The sequence below is a fragment of the Physella acuta genome, unplaced genomic scaffold (genome assembly GCF_028476545.2).
Source record: "Physella acuta isolate Inbredline_101_S28 unplaced genomic scaffold, ASM2847654v3 ptg002270l, whole genome shotgun sequence".
Lineage (NCBI taxonomy): Eukaryota > Metazoa > Mollusca > Gastropoda > Physidae > Physella > Physella acuta.
Window position 1 is genome coordinate 38747 of NW_026733769.1, and position 16254 is coordinate 55000.

General features: G+C 40.0%; 1 protein-coding gene across 1 annotated transcript in view; it reads right to left on the reverse strand.

The window, feature by feature from the left end:
* Positions 1–2032: 2032 nt before the first annotated feature.
* The window catches only part of LOC131932748 (organic cation transporter protein-like), a 16063-nt gene continuing 1841 nt past the window's right edge, over positions 2033–16254 (reverse strand). Inside the window, exons 2-11 of the mRNA XM_059289659.1 lie at positions 14945–15091; positions 13687–13786; positions 11137–11240; positions 10424–10578; positions 8191–8359; positions 6886–7095; positions 5752–5978; positions 5027–5205; positions 3207–3358; positions 2033–2189 (exon numbers count right to left, since the gene is read on the reverse strand). Coding sequence (XP_059145642.1) covers positions 2033–2189; positions 3207–3358; positions 5027–5205; positions 5752–5978; positions 6886–7095; positions 8191–8359; positions 10424–10578; positions 11137–11240; positions 13687–13786; positions 14945–15091 — 1600 coding nt within the window. The remainder of the gene's footprint in view (positions 2190–3206; positions 3359–5026; positions 5206–5751; positions 5979–6885; positions 7096–8190; positions 8360–10423; positions 10579–11136; positions 11241–13686; positions 13787–14944; positions 15092–16254) is intronic.

A 16254-nucleotide genomic window follows, 5' to 3' on the forward strand; every position in this document is an offset into this window, starting at 1 on the left:
AACTTTGGCTCGGCAGCCAGACAAACTGGTCTACAACCCGTATATCTCTTGGGCGTCCGGAAAATATTTTGCTGACTTCATATGAGTGAAAAGATTAGCCTTTCGGTCAGGGGGCGTGCAGGCTATACCACGTTATGCCACGTTATGCCACGTTAGACCACGCTAGACCACGCTAGACCACGCTAGACCACGCTAGGCCACGCTAGACCACGCTAGACCACGCATCATGGTATCAGTTTCCTGACAACAATGTCTGATAATCATATCAGATGGTGTTTCAAGTGACTTCCGGGAAACAATTCCGGTCCGGAAATACTTTCGTCTAGATAAATAGATTACGTAATGTATACATTACATTCTTATGTATGTGTTACCTAAATGCGAATGCGTTCAGTACTTATCGCTTGTGTTAGTTAATAAAAAATGTGTTTGTGTAGCAGTGGGTGGGGCTAATAAAACTGTGACTTTGATTCCAGCCCGTGAACGTTGTGATAACCAAGTCAGTTGTTGATTTTTTTTAAATGTACTGATTTTGTTTTGGTTAGGGGTGGTTTAACGATGTTAAAAAACAATAGACGTGAAATGGTTAGTGGCATTAGAAGTGGGAATCAATGAACCGTGACCGTGGTACCAACTGAGACCAGACACACGCAGCTGACCCCGGATGAACACTGACCTTGGATGATTAACCTTGACCTTAAACTGAGCAGCACTGCCACCTGGTGCTTGAACCCTAATGAACCTCGCTGTCCCCTGGTGTTCGAACCCCAATGAACCTCACTGCCTCTTTGTTTCTGAACCCTAATGAACCTACTCTCCTCTGGTGTCTGAACCCCAATGAACCTAACTGCCACCTGGTGTCTGAACCCTACTGTAGTCTCAACAAACCCTGAAATCACCAGACCCTGTACCAAACTAAACTGAACCAAACAGTAAACCTGACACATCTGCCTGTTGTTAAAACTGACGGACAGATTTATTACATCTTGATCAACGTCACTGCCACTACGCGGATAATTAGAATTCATTTCATTAGTGAAATACTGCTGTGTGGCAAGATTAAAATGCTAAAATTAGAATCGTTAACAGATTAATGATTTTATGTGTTTTTTGTAGCTTGCCATTTTCGCCATAGTTTCACCTTAATAAATCTTAAACTTTAGTACAAGGGGCAACTACTCAATATAAGAGAGAGACAACACTTTTTTAATAAGTGAAATAAAATACTTTTTTTCTGGAAATTAAAATGTCAATAGTAAAATAACGATCATTTAATTTAAAGTCTATTTTTCTTGTTCATTCTGAATTATCATACTGAATGCAATTTCATTTAACAGAATAAAGTATTGCGTTTAAAAATGGTAAGTTCCAAATGGCCTGTTGAATACGACTTCAGACTGGTTTCCTTTTTGGATTTGTTTGTAAAGCCTTTGTCCAACCAAAAACAACATGCTAGGCAGCAGCTGTTTGATTTTTGGAGTAGTCTCCCCTATATGGGTTGCTATCCCCAACTATAGAGCCGTATCTGCCCAAAGTTGTAACTTGGTCTTTATTCTTTATCAGACTGTTTTCTTTGCTTTAATTAATTAATCCACAGATTCTACTTTCTGGATTTCGCTTAAGGTGTCTCGCATAAATTACTTCACTCTCCCTAAAGATTAGGGAAGGTTTAGAACTTTTTATATGTTGTTGTACGATTAAGAAGGGGGGGGGGGGGGGCAAAAGTGTAACTTAACACTTTTTGCATTTGTAAAAGCGAAGTTAAAACGATTTTGTTCAATTTTTTTAAATTTCTGCAACTTGTAATATAAATCTAAAAATAGACTCAATACACTTAACACTGATTTACCCAAGTTTACATTTGAGAAAGAAAAAGACGTTAAAAAATTGCGATATTTTATTTTATTTTCTTCGGAGAGGGATAGGCTCAAGCGTGTGGACAATAGATGGATGTTCTTCCTTTCGTGTAGGCAGAACTAAAACGGGGGGGGGGAGGGGGGTGTACAATTCGTCAAAAAAGGCGTGACGTCATTTATGTACGATCCTTAGGTAGAATGGTATATTTACTCTCCACTTTCGTCATGGATTCGTATCTCGTAGATGGATCCTTTTCTGTGAAGTTCAACGGTTCTTTCTCTGGGTCGTTCAACGGGTCTTTCTCTCGGTCGTTCTCTTTGTCCATCTTTATACTGGTTATATATAAAAAGATATGATATAACGGTGTAACAGCATGGTAAAGCTTTGATAGTAATACAGGAAAACCCTAAAACGCGTTATACACTCTTGTTTCTGTATGACGTCCAAGAGCCCACCCAGCTTTGATCGGTACCTGGCACTAGTTCGGGAAAGTATAATCGGTTGAGTATACTATCGACGGCATTACTCCTTCATGTTCGGGGGTTTAAAAAAAACAGAGGAACTCTACCTCATCTGCTCTTCTTCGGGTCAGAAATGGTAATAATAGTCACACGTGTGAAGTTTATTTAAGATTTGGTGGTAATTTGATTAGTACACAGAAAAAATATGTAAAGTATTACAGTTACCCTTCAAAGTCGTCTAGATACCTCATCACATCTAGATATGATCAGTCTCACTTCTACCTCCCCCCCCCCAAGAAGGGATTTAAGTTATCATACCTACAACCCCCCCCCTCCTCACACCAAAGTCTAGACACACTGCCACACCCAGGGGCGTAGCGAGGGGGGGCGGGGGTGCGGACCGCACCGGGTGACACCATTTAGGGGGGTGACACCAAGGCAAAAAAATAGCAAAATATATAGAGAAAAACTTGAGGGGGGGTGCAAATCGAAAGTTTAAGGGGGGGGGGGGTGCAAATCGAAAGTTTGAGGGGGAGGGGTGCAAATCGAAAACTTGAAAGTTTGTCCCCGGGAAGGGTCGCAACGCCTCTGGGGGGTGACACCATTAAGTGCCGCACCGGGTGACACCCGAAGTCGCTACGCCACTGGCCACACCTACCCGCCAAAGTCTAGAAACTTAATGCCACACCTACCCGCCAAAGTCTAGAAACTTAATGCCACACCTACCCGCCTAAGTCTAGACACACTGCCACACCTACCCGCCAAAGTCTAGACACAGAGCCACACCTACCCGCCAAAGTCTAGACACACTGCCACACCTACCCGCCAAAGTCTAGAAACTTAATGCCACACCTACCCGCCAAATTCTAGACACACTGCCACACCTACCCGCCAAAGTCTAACGCCTCCTGTATGGTCTCCGGCAGCGTCTGGTTCAACGTCTCCGGCAGCGTCAGGGCGAGAACGCCAGACAAAAGGCCGCTGGCGCCAAACACGATGAAGGGTAGACTCGATCCAAAGGACCCGCCCACCAGGACGCCCTAGGGTGGGGCATAAAGTAGACACGTCTTGGTCTGAGTGCAGTAGGATTTGGGCTGGGCTTCTGATCAGTATGGGGTTAGAGATAGGTTAGCGTCAGAGCTATGGCTAGGCTAGAAAATATTGTACATCCTTAATCGTTGTTAGATTACTGCTGATGGGTTGTTGTTTTTTATTCGCACGGTATGGCTTTATACAAGTTTTTTTCTTTGGACTTGCTTCCTCACTCTGTCGTCAGTCTGTCGTGCTTCTGCCATCAAAGATCAAAACGGGCGAGCGAAATTTCGAGCACTTATAAATGACCGATTCGTTCCAAAGTTGGCACGTGGGTCAAGGGTTGAAGACCATGCAATATATCACAAAATTTGATATAATTAGATGATTAATTGATGATTTATGAATTAATTCAAATTTTCTGAAATTAGTAGGTCGTCCTACTACTACTATTTCTGCACTACTATACTCGAATTGCTTAAAAAATTAATAAATAAGTTTTAATGACAAGTTTTTATGTAATAATGCACTACAAAAGAGAAAATAAATGATTTTCTTTAAAAATATAATAATATACAACTATTTAAATAACTATAAAGAAAAGCGTGGGTCTCTTCCTAAATATTAGTAAGGTATCCAATAGATAATATAGTGACCCACGATTTTCTTTATAGTATTTTTAAATACTAGTTTAGTATTATATATTTAAATAAAATCGTATGTTTTCTTCTTTTTAGTGCATTATTACATAAAAGATTGTTATTAAAACGTTTTAAAGTGTTTTTTTTTTAATTTATGGTTAGGGCTATGATTCTAATTAGCATGATCTTCGAGTTTTTTAGTTGGATTAACTTTAGGAATAGGTTAGGGCTGTGGTCAGTGTAGAGTTAAGGCTTTCGTTGATTTGGTTACTGTTAAGGTTAAGGGTTAGGGCAATACAGTATAAAAAAGAAAAATAATCTTTAATAAGGACCGATTGGCTAACACGGCATGTGCCACAACAAAGTATGTCTAAATATTATACTACATCTAAAGATTTTCACCTAACTTGTTTATTTGCTGTGCTTACAAATATTGTGTTTTAGTGGAGTAAGGGGTGATCACCGCGTTCAGATTTGTATTTTTACCAAATTGCTGCCTGTTAAAGGGGGATAACCATTAAAATCGAGTATAGTGTTCAAAGAAAGTACTAAACGGGGCAAAAACAATGTTAAATTGTTATTTACTGCAAAAAAGGGAGCCAACAATATTAATTAGATTTATGTCCGCGGAAAAGAGGGATAGTAATTTTTAAAATTTCCCAAACCAACGTAAAGGGTGATAACTATTAAATCCTATACCTAATCAACAATATAAGGAGCAATAACAATTACATTATTTAAACAATCAGCGATGTCAAGGGCAATATTAATAAAATAATCTACCAAATCAGCAATGTAAGGGGCGATAATAATTTAATATTTTACCAAATCAGCGATGTAAGGGGTGATAATAATTTAATATTTTACCAAATCAGCGATGTAAGGGGCGATAATAATTTAATATTTTACCAAATCAGCGATGTAAGGGGCGATAATAATTTAATATTTTACCAAATCAGCGATGTAATGTGCGATAATAATTTAATATTTTACCAAATCAGCTACGTAAGGGGCGATAATAATTTAATATTTTACCAAATCAGCGATGTAAGGGGCGATCATCCCGCCGACCCTGCCAATCATGGAGCTTGTTCCCATGACGCTGTTTCTTATAGGCGTGGGGAATAACTCTGCCGAGAAGACGAAGATGGTTGTGTAGCTCCCAGAGGCCCCCAATTTGCCGATATTAGACAGGAGAAGGCTGATCCACTCGTCTAGATTAGAAGTGGTATGGGTTAGTCGTTGGGTTAGTGTGATCAATGGTAGCATCAATATTAGACATAAAGCGTTATTTCAACGATGTTGGTAGGCTTAAAGTGAAGAGTATGGGTTAGTTACTGGGTTAGTTATGTATGCTTAAAGATTCTATAGTTGTGTTGAAGAGAATAACTGTGTCGGCCTACTAATTATATTTTTTAATGAATTTGTTTAGAGTATTTAAAAAAATAAATTAATCATAAAGCAAATGCTAAGTTATCTAATTTATGAAGCTTTACGTTAATTTATATAATGACCAGATAATTATATTTGCAGACGTCAAGTTTTTAAGAAAATGAATTTGTTTCGAATAACGTTGAAAAATAACATTAAGAATTTTTGTTGTAAATTAGCTAAATGAAATTGTTGAAAATACCAAAAAAAATTGTTGTAAAATTTCTTAAAGTTTTGATAAAAAAATATTTGGCGGCTATGTTATAGAATAAAGGACAGTAAAATTATAAATTATCTAACAAAAACGTTATAAATTATCTTTGACTTACCTTTGACCTCCAGAAAAACTGGGACGACGAAACTGAGACAGGCGAGGCTACCCACAATAATTGAGAAGCAGTAGAAGCGCTTGCGGCCCCACCGGGGTAGGGCGAAGCTGGCGGCGGCGTACCCCAGGGCCTCCACCCCCGTGGAGACGGCGAAGTTGAGGTAGATGTCGCCCCCCAAGGAGCCGACGTTCAGCGTGATGCCGTAGTAGAGTAGCGTGACCACTGCCCTGTGGGGGGGGGGGGGGGGGGGGGTAAGTGTGGGTGTCAGTGTGTGTGTGTGTTAATGTGGGTGTATGTGTGTAAGTGTGTGTGTTGTGGGTGTGTGCATGTGTGCATGATAGTGTATGTATGTGTGTGTTTAGAGAGGATGATAAAGCTGCTTTAGACAAACGACAGCTAACTCGTAGTTTGGTGATTTAGTGTTACAAGTCAGGGGGAGGGGGGGGTTGCAGACCACATCGGGAAACTACATTTGGGGTGGGTGTGGGAGATGGAGGGGGCGACACCTAGCTGTTGCCCAACAAAAAACAACATTCATTTTGAGAGTCTTTGGGGAGTTAACCCTTTGCCCCCTACGCCACTGATCTTGATACATGTTTCTAGACATTATTAAAACAATTTTTTATCAATTAAAATAATTAAGTAATCGGAGGAGTGGTAAAAAAAAAATTTTGTGGGGGCTCTATGCACCCCAACCAAGGAAAAACTATATGGGGCACACGCAGATCACTCGCAGGTTGGCATCCAACTTAGTGACGTCACTGGGTGGATGGTTGCATTCAGTGGCGTAGCCAGGATCGTCTCAAGTGGAGGGTTCCAATTTTTACCCGGGGACAAACTTTCGATTTGCACCCCCCCCCCCTCAAACTTTCGATTTACATCCCCCCTCATACTTTATATATCTATACCGAGGGGTCTATGGGGGGGAAGGGGTATGACCCCCCCCCCCCTAACCCCCCCACCCCTGCCTACGCCACTGGTTGCATTAAGTAGAGATGTTGTAGAACCCACACATTTTTAAACCACTCATCAAGTGACCTAGTAACTATAAGGATGATTTCACACGACGTACCAAACTATAAGGATAACATCAAGGGGCCTAACAAACTACATGGATAACTCTACTTGACCTACCAATTGATAGAGATGACAATGGCCCTCAGTACCAACACCGAATGTGAGCACATGTCCAGTAGTCGCCCCTGCTGTTTCGGCACGTCCCGGACGTCTCCGATATCTTCCGGTAACTTGGTCTGATTGACCTGAGCAATTTTCTCGAGGATAACTCGGGCCTCGGTTATCCTCCCTTTGCTGATCAACCATCGGGGCGACTCGGGAAACATCCTACAAGGGGAGAGAATCAAAATTTGTTTTCCATTTTAATGTTATTACATTCGTACCCAACATAAGTATGCCACGCCTCTCAAAATAACTTCTGCTTCATTGACAGCTGATCGTTTCCAAGTTTCTACCTACTTTCTTCTTTCCTTGGGGATTCTAACCTAGATCCTGTCTGGTGATGTTGCTAGTTGGTTTAATCTAGCCCCCATTCGAGCAATTTATATTTCCTTGCCTATAGGATCTTGCCCAGTTTTTTCTCCTCTGTTCGGCATTGGTAATTTTTCCAGCCACCTGATGTTCAATATGCAGCTACGGCCGCCGTTAATGAAAGTCTGAAGTTTGTTGTTTTCAGTTTGTGTTACTCTCCGCGTCTCAGTACAATAGAGCAGACAGATTTCACATAGCTGTTAAACATTCGTGTTTTGGACAGCGTAGACTGTGCTCTTGACGTCCAGGTTGTGTTGAGACAACAGAAGGACAGACGGACAGACAGACAGAGAGAGAGAGACAAACAGACAGACGGACGGACGGGCTGTTGGTCAGGATGACAGACAGACAGACCGACCGACAGACCGATAGAAAGACAGACCGACAGACAGAAAGACAGACAGACAGGCAGACAGGCAGACAGACAGACAGACAGACAGACAGACAGACAGACAGACAGACAGACAGACAGACAGACAGACAGACAGACAGACAGACAGACAGACAGACAGACAGACAGACAGACAGACAGACAGACAGACAGACAGACAGACAGACAGACAGACAGACAGACAGACAGACAGACAGACAGACAGACAGACAGACAGACAGACAGACAGACAGACAGACAGACAGACAGACAGACAGACAGACAGACAGACAGACAGACAGACAGACAGACAGACAGACAGACAGACAGACAGACAGACAGACAGACAGACAGACAGACAGACAGACAGACAGATAGACGGACAGACGGACAGACGGACAGACGGACAGATGGACGGATAGACGGACAGACGAACAGACGGACAGACATTGTGATTTGAGTAAACGTTTATGTCTACCCATGTCCATCAAGGAATCAGCAGTAAAAAAAAAAATACCCACCACCATAGAGGAAACAGCAACACCGAACAGCAGGACAGCACCAACTCCAGGATCATCCAGTCACGGATGAAGTAGGCTGCAGCGCCTAGCACCAACTGACCCAGGCAGAAGAAGTAGGAGATGACCACCCCACATTGGGTCCTGTAGCGTCGGCCAACAAGCTCCATGGCTGCAAGTGTACAACAAAAATTCCAAGTGTAAAACAAAATTTTAAGGTAATTTTTTGAGGTAATATCCATATCAACACCGTAGCGAAGCGTGTTGCGCGGTAAACTCTGTGGATACCGACACTCGCGAGCAGCGCGATGCGCTATAAAATATCCACCCCAATGCGGGGACTCCCATCCGCGAGCAGTACGGTGAACTCTGAGGTAATTTCCTTATCCACACCGTAGCGAAGCACGAGTATAAACGTTTGTATTTAGTTTTGTTCTGTTCGAAAGTTGGCACTTTTAAAAAAGGATTCTCCGTGTCAAAGCACGGGTATGGAGCTCGAGAGAGTGTGTCAGTCATTCCGTCATCACTATAGATTTTGGATTCATAAGCAGTCGTGCTTTTTACTTGCATCGCATTGTCTTATTGAAATTGATAGAGTATGATTTGTTTATATAACGACTTAAATTTATTTTATTGTTTGCCACTGTTTTTACTCTTTTGCATAACGTAAAGAAAATAAAAAATACACTCACATTGCTAATACATATAAACGATTAAAATGTCAAATAACATTTTCGTTTAGATTCCTAGAAAAAAGGATACATTTTAATAATAATAGGGTAAAAAAAAAAGAATTAATTAAATCGTTTTCAAGGGAGGTAATTTAAAAATAAATTCAACTCACGCTAATACAAAAAAAATTGCAAAGTCTGCGGACCTCTAAGCAGGAATTATTGTTGCAATAATATAATTAGCAAAATGTGAACGCAAATTATGCGGATGTGTAGGAGGGCATTATTGTTAGAATATTATAATTAGCATGGCAATCTTTTATTTATTATATTCAATGAACGTACTGTTTACTAATTATAATTTTTTAATCAACAATATACAGCACTATTATAGACGCGTCATCACGTTCATTAGGTGCGCAATGGTTTTAGTCATGAAACTATTGAAAAGAAATGCATGAATTGATAAAGTGCAATATGGTAGGTAAAACACGGATATTTTAAATACTGCCTTTTATTTATTTTATACACTGAACGTACTGTTTACTAATTACTATTTTATCTTTCGGTTTACGGACAATCTGGGGGTTTTATAGTCGTTCACTGAATCAGGCGCGTCCGCCGGTGCTCGGGGAGGGTGCGATTTAGCGCCACGGGCTAGACTGTGAGCACTATGCCTTTATTTTTGCATTTAAATTGTGTTTATGTTATGAGTGTTCTGTTTATGCTTTCATTTGTGTTTTTATTTGCGTTTGGTTTTTCTTTTGTGTTAATGTGTTGCGTTTGTGTTTTTGTTAGTATTTGCAATGTGTTTGTTTACATTGTGAATATGTTTTCTTTTGTGTTTCTGTTTTCTTTTGTGTTTGTGTTGTGTTTATGTTTTCTTTGTGTTGTGTTATATTTTGGATTTGTGTTTTCTTTTGGGTTTGTTTTTTCTTTTTTGTTTGTGTTGTGTTTGTGTTGTGTTTATGTTTTCTTTTGTGTTTGTGTTGTGTTTGTGTTGTGTTTGTGTTGTGTTTGTGTTGTGTTTGTGTTGTGTTTGTGTTGTGTTTGTGTTGTGTTTGTGTTGTATTTGTGTTGTGTTTGTGTTGTGTTTGTGTTGTGTTTGTGTTGTGATTGTGTTTGTGTTGTGTTGTGTTTGTGTTGTGTTTGTGTTGTATTTGTGTTGTATTTTTGTGTGTTTGTGTTGTTTTTGTTTTGGGTTTGTGTTATGTTTAGTTTTGTTCTGTTCCCAAGGTGGTACATATAAAAAAGATTTACCGTGGCGGAGCACGGGTATGCAGCTAATATATATATATATATATATATATATATATATATATATATATATATATATATATATATATATATATATATATATATATATATATATATATGAGCCGCTATTTAGTTGTTTTATTTTCTACTTTTTAGTAATTCATAATTTATAATTTGTGAGGGAGGAGGTGGGATGAGGGTTAGATAGTTGGCTTTCTGCGTCGTTGTGTTCATGAAGAGAATTATATATATGGATAGACAGATATGTATATATATGCAGTTCTACAGTGCAACTTTTAAATACCTACCTAAAACAAAAGCACATATAAATAGCCCTATATCACTGATCCCAGTGAAGAACCGAAGTACACCGAAACAGACGAAGTTGGGGCAGAAGGCGGTGGCGACGGCTGCTAACGTGTTGATGAACAAAGACAGAAATATCAAAGGCTTCCGTCCGTATCTGAAAAGTTAAATCAGTTTAATCAAACAGCAAATCTATTCTCTTCACCCTTCTTATAAATTGCTCTAATAACAATAACACATGATGTGTAATGTATTCCTAAACTGTATCAAAATCGTTTAAAAAAACAATCTAATGATGTACAATATGGGGACGTGTGGTTAGATGGTAGAGCATTTGGCTGTTAGCCCGAAAGTTGCGAGTTCGGATCTCGGTTCGGACTTGTGACTGTAGAATGTTCCTGAGTCCACCCAGTTGCGATGGGTATCTAACATACGTAGGGAAAGTTAAGACGGCTGGGCATAGTGCTGACTACACTATCCCTTCAATCGCCGAGGTCAAGAAACATGAAATCTACTTCATCTGTCCAATAAATCGCTAGGTCTAAAGAGGAATTCTACTACTTTTAATAAATGGTGTGCTCAACAAGTAAGCAATGGTTCGGAATCTAAAAGAGCTAAGAGTTTTAGTTTCCTTATTAAAATTTAGTAATATGTACATTGCTCATTATTAAATAATGTCCCTTTCCTGAATTTGAATAAAGTTGCTTCCCCTTACTTGTCGGCAAGAATGCCGGACACTGGTGAACCGACCAGCACTCCCCCCATGTAGATCATGTTGGCGTGCGATCTTAGACTCCTGTCGCTACACACTAGATTTTCCTAAAAAATTTAATTGAAAATAGATTTTTAAAAATTGTAAAACCTTTAAGTACCACAGGGAATAAAAAATTAAATTTGAAAACTGTTCCTGAAATACCGTGAAATACATGGCGTCACGCTTTTTGGACGATTTAACCCCCCCCCCTCCCCGACTCTCCCCCCCCCCCCCCCCGTCACACATCGCCATAACAACAAAGAGCCAGACCCGCCTCAACTCCCATCCCCCCCACCTAAAATGATGTCACACCTCCGCCTACACCACCCCCCCCCCCCTTAGAATTGCAGTTTATTTTATCTTTTAAACATTGATTTCTTTCTAAAATATTTACATAGAGTTTATTCATAGATTTCCATTACAATTTACAAAAAAACAGTTTTCAAAAACGCGATAATTCCGTTTCTAGCAATACTCTTTTTAATGCAAAAGTGCGACGTCACACTATCTGCAAAGCCGGCGTTAGGGGGTGGCGAACGGGGCGGTCGCCATAGGCCCCGCGCTTGAAGGGGCCCCGCGCTTCAGCAATGTCATTGTTATCTGAATTAGTTTGTAAACTTAAAAAAAATTGTTGCTGAATTCAATTGGGAAAAACTAAATGGTCGAATGCCGACGTTGTTGATTGTTATAACTGAGGCCACGGTTGATGTTGGTGAGTCCCACCTGAACTGGGACAGGCCGTAATTCGATACAAAAATAGTGTCACACTGGTGTCGCGCTTAGCCACTACCCGAAGAATTGCATTAAAGAAATTGCAAGAAAACCACTTTTTAGATTAGACACATTAATTAGGCGGTAATTTTATTATAGAGTATCGATGAAGAAATTTTTTTTTGAGTTGGGGAAGGGGGGGGGGGGGGGCTCAGACGTTCTTACGCGGAGGGTGGGGCTTCGCCCCTACCCGAAGAATTGTATGCAAGAAACTCTTCACGCAAACCATTTAGATTAGACAAAATTTCCTTTTTATTCAATGTTTACTCGAGAATCAATGACGTCATATTACTGTGTGCACTCTCCGGTTTGAGATTATTTTCTACTCTAAGCTAAATGTGACCGCGTCATACTTCGTTTTTCGAATTACTATGCATGTTTTTAATTTTCTTGTGTTTTCTCTAGAGCGTTCTTGTCAGACAGATAGATACATAGATAGATAGATAGATAGATACATAGACAGACAGCGAAACTATTAGTATTAATAGACGAGAAAAATGGCCCGTTGAGGAAGGATACAACGGGCGCTAGGGTGATAGTGCTGTCTCTTTTCTCTAAACTAAAACCACTCCACCCCCCCCCCCCCACACCACCCCCCACCCCCACCCCCCCACACCCCCCTCCCCCCCACCCCACACACACCACCCCTCCCCTCCCCCCACCCCCCACCCCCACACCCCACCCCCCCACCCCCACCCCCCAAAAAAACATGTCTACCGTCCCATTCAACGAAATATAATTATATACTTTTTCCAGTGTCCGCCCCCTCCCCGAAAATTCTACTCCCGCCCCCGAAAATTTCAAGTACCCCCCACCCCTCTCCGGGGAGGAAAAAGTCTGAAAGAAACACTGGTGTCGCGCTTAGCCACTACCCGAAGAATTGCATTAAAGAAATTGCAAGAAAACCACTTTTTAGATTAGACACATTAATTAGGCGGTAATTTTATTATAGAGTATCGATGAAGAAATTTCTTTTGAGTTAGGGAGGGGGGGGGGGGGGGGCTCAGACGTTTAGATTAGACAAAATTGCCTTTTTATTCAATGTTTACTCGAGAATCAATGACGTCATATTACTGTGTGCACTCTCCGGCTTGAGAATGTTTTAATGTTTTCTACTATATGACGTCATATTTCGTTTTCGTTTCACTGTGAGAATTTTTAATTTCCTTGTGTTTTCTCTAGAGCGTTCTTGTCAGACAGATAGATAGATAGATACACAGATAGATACATAGATACAAACAGCGAAACTATTAGTATTTATATATATATATATATATATATATATATATATATATATATATATATATATATATATATATATATATATATATATATAATGGAAAGGCCCCGCGCGGATGGTTGGCCCTAGGCCCCGCGTATTCCTAACGCCGGCTCTGACTATCTGAACCCTTACCCTCCCCCTCATCACACATCGTAACAAAATTACGCCGACTCTCTAACACTCCTCCCGCCCCCTCCCTCTCTTTCCAGTCAAGCGCAACGGTGTGTACCCACCCTCCCCATTTTGGCCTACTGTGTCTTTCAGGAAGTCTTCACCCGTATATTTTAATTAACATAATAAATAACAAAAAAATAACAAAACACGAACTAAATTTTAAAAATAACAAAAAACGTATAAAGAATTGAATGTTTTTAATTGGGTCAAGTCTAATTTTTAACCACGATCTAGCTAGTATAAGAAATATAAACTTGACACTAACAAAAACAACCAAAACTAACCTGGGTGACAAAAGTAGAATGAAACACAGACTTGTCATACACCCATCGATGACACTCCTCTGTTGTATTGGCTGAGTGGTGAGTTGAATTCAATTCTGTACTTGAAGAACAAGTTGTGAATATTAACATTTTGACAAAAATTAACTTGAATAACAAGTTTAAGAAGATAGATTATAAACACGGATATAATCGTCATCGAAAAATATTCAGAATATAAACACTTTTATTTCAAGGTCACTGAAAAAAAGTTTAGAATATATACGTATTGTCATAAACAATTTGACGTGAATTACTATTAATACTATTATAACATAGAACAACACCTTCAGGAACAAACTTCATGGAAAATGTGTGTAGGCCTATATACAGGGGCGTAGCGAGGGGGGGGCGGGGGGTGCGGACCGCACCGGGTGACACCATTTAGGGGGGTGACACCAAGGCAAAAAATAGCAAAATATATAGAGAAAAACTTGAGGGGGGGTGCAAATCGAAAGTTTGAGGGGGGGGGGGGTGCTAATCAAAAACTTGAGAGGGGGGGGGGGGGAACAAATCGAAAGTTTGAGGGGGGGGGGGTGCAAATCGAAAACATGAAAGTTTGTCCCCGGGAAGGATCGCAACGCCTCTGGGGGAGGGAGGGGGGTGACACCATTAAGTGCCGCACCGGGTGACACCCGACCTCGCTACGCCACTGCCTATATAGTTCTAAGATCGAGAAAAAATATACCAGCTGTATTATACTTAAAGAAGAGATTAGAATTTAATGTTAGATTTTTTTAACTAATTAAGCCACAAGTTGATGCATAAAGCAATAAAAGTATAAATGGATCATAACACATAGCAAAAAACTGCCCTATTTTAGCAAAGATAAAGAAGGAAATGGCGCGGTCTAGTGGTAGAACGCTTGCAAAAACGAAACTCATGAGTTGCTAACAAGCCATATTTGAGCTTGTAAATACAGAGAGGTAGCACAGGTGAAGTAGATTCAAGCTGAATTCATGAACTACCACATTAATGATATCTGAGTTGCAAAGCCACCCTTTTCCTTCTCCAATTCTTGCCCGGCATTCATCATAGCTGACTGCACTGATAGAACTAGAATTTGAGCACAATATACAGCACTTTCGATTAGCAAGTGCTCACTATCTCCTAACCTCACTTCCTACATATATCTACTATCTATCATAACAGCCTATACATTTACTCCTCAACCTCCAATACCTGCCAATACCACGGAGAGACTTTATAAAATATTGAATACCTTCCAACATGTACCCTACACTCCCCAGATCCCCACCCATTGCTGGCTCCATCAAATGCATCTATCCCCAGTGTTTCGTTGAGCAAAAAGCGGTGCGCGGCGTTCTGTATAGCGTAGGTGTCGTTCTCCATGCTTGGGATCGCACATCTGTAAATACAGGAAAGGTTGAAATAATTTAAGTATTGTTTCATGTGGTGATCTTTCTCGGTTCCTAAATCTGAGGCAAATTGGATGAAAGTTTGTATATTAACGTTTAAAATTTCATACAGTACTGCTGACAATGGGAAAGGGGGGGGGGGAGCTTAGCTAACAACACCCTTCAAGCTGTTGAATTAAAGCTCCTACATAATATATAGGGAGCGCTAGAATGTTAACCCGAAAGTCTCGAGTTCGTACCCAGGTTCAAGTGAGAAGAACGTCAGGGAAAGGCGGTTTAGCATAGTGCCGACCACACTCCCCATTCATGTGCTGAGGTCACGGAAATTGGTGAACTCTACTTCACTTGAACCATGGACCGCTAGGTTCGAAAATGGAACTTTACTTAAATTTAATTTTCATTATATATATATATATATATATATATATATATATATATATATATATATATATATATATATATATATATATATATATAGTGACACCTAATATTTGCAGAAGCGATCGAAGCAAGCGCTGCTATTTAAATGTTCATCAACGCAAGTCTACCCTAAATCATCCAATACACCAAGTTCATTTTTCATTTTCTTTTTTATTTAAAAAAAAAGACATCACTCGTCTAAATGGCCGGTGCTTTCTTTACTCTAGCTAGAGCAGGGATGGGATCTGGGATCTTCAAGATATGTGATGCGACTGTTAACGTTGGTATGTAATGATTCAACTGAATACCGCGCTAAATAAAATTAACAGTAGCATTCTGTTACTGTTATACTATCAGTATAATATCTACACCGCGCTAAATAAAATTAACAGTGGCATTCTGTTACTGTTATACTATCAGTATAATATCTACACCGCGCTAAATAAAATTAACAGTGGCATTCTGTTACTGTTATATTATCAGTATATCTGCACCTGCTGTATGGAGTGATCTTTTATACAATTTTATACTGCATGTGAGATCCTGATGAATAAATGGTTAGCGTAACTAATTAATAATTAAATCAACCGTTTAGGGTAGTGACTAATAAACGACATAAGTGCAATGCTGCATTAATTATTAACAACTAGAACAATTATGTATTTGTGAATAAAATGAAACTAAACAAGCTGAAGTAATTGATCTCCAGTGCGTTGTATGGTAAAAGTGTGTA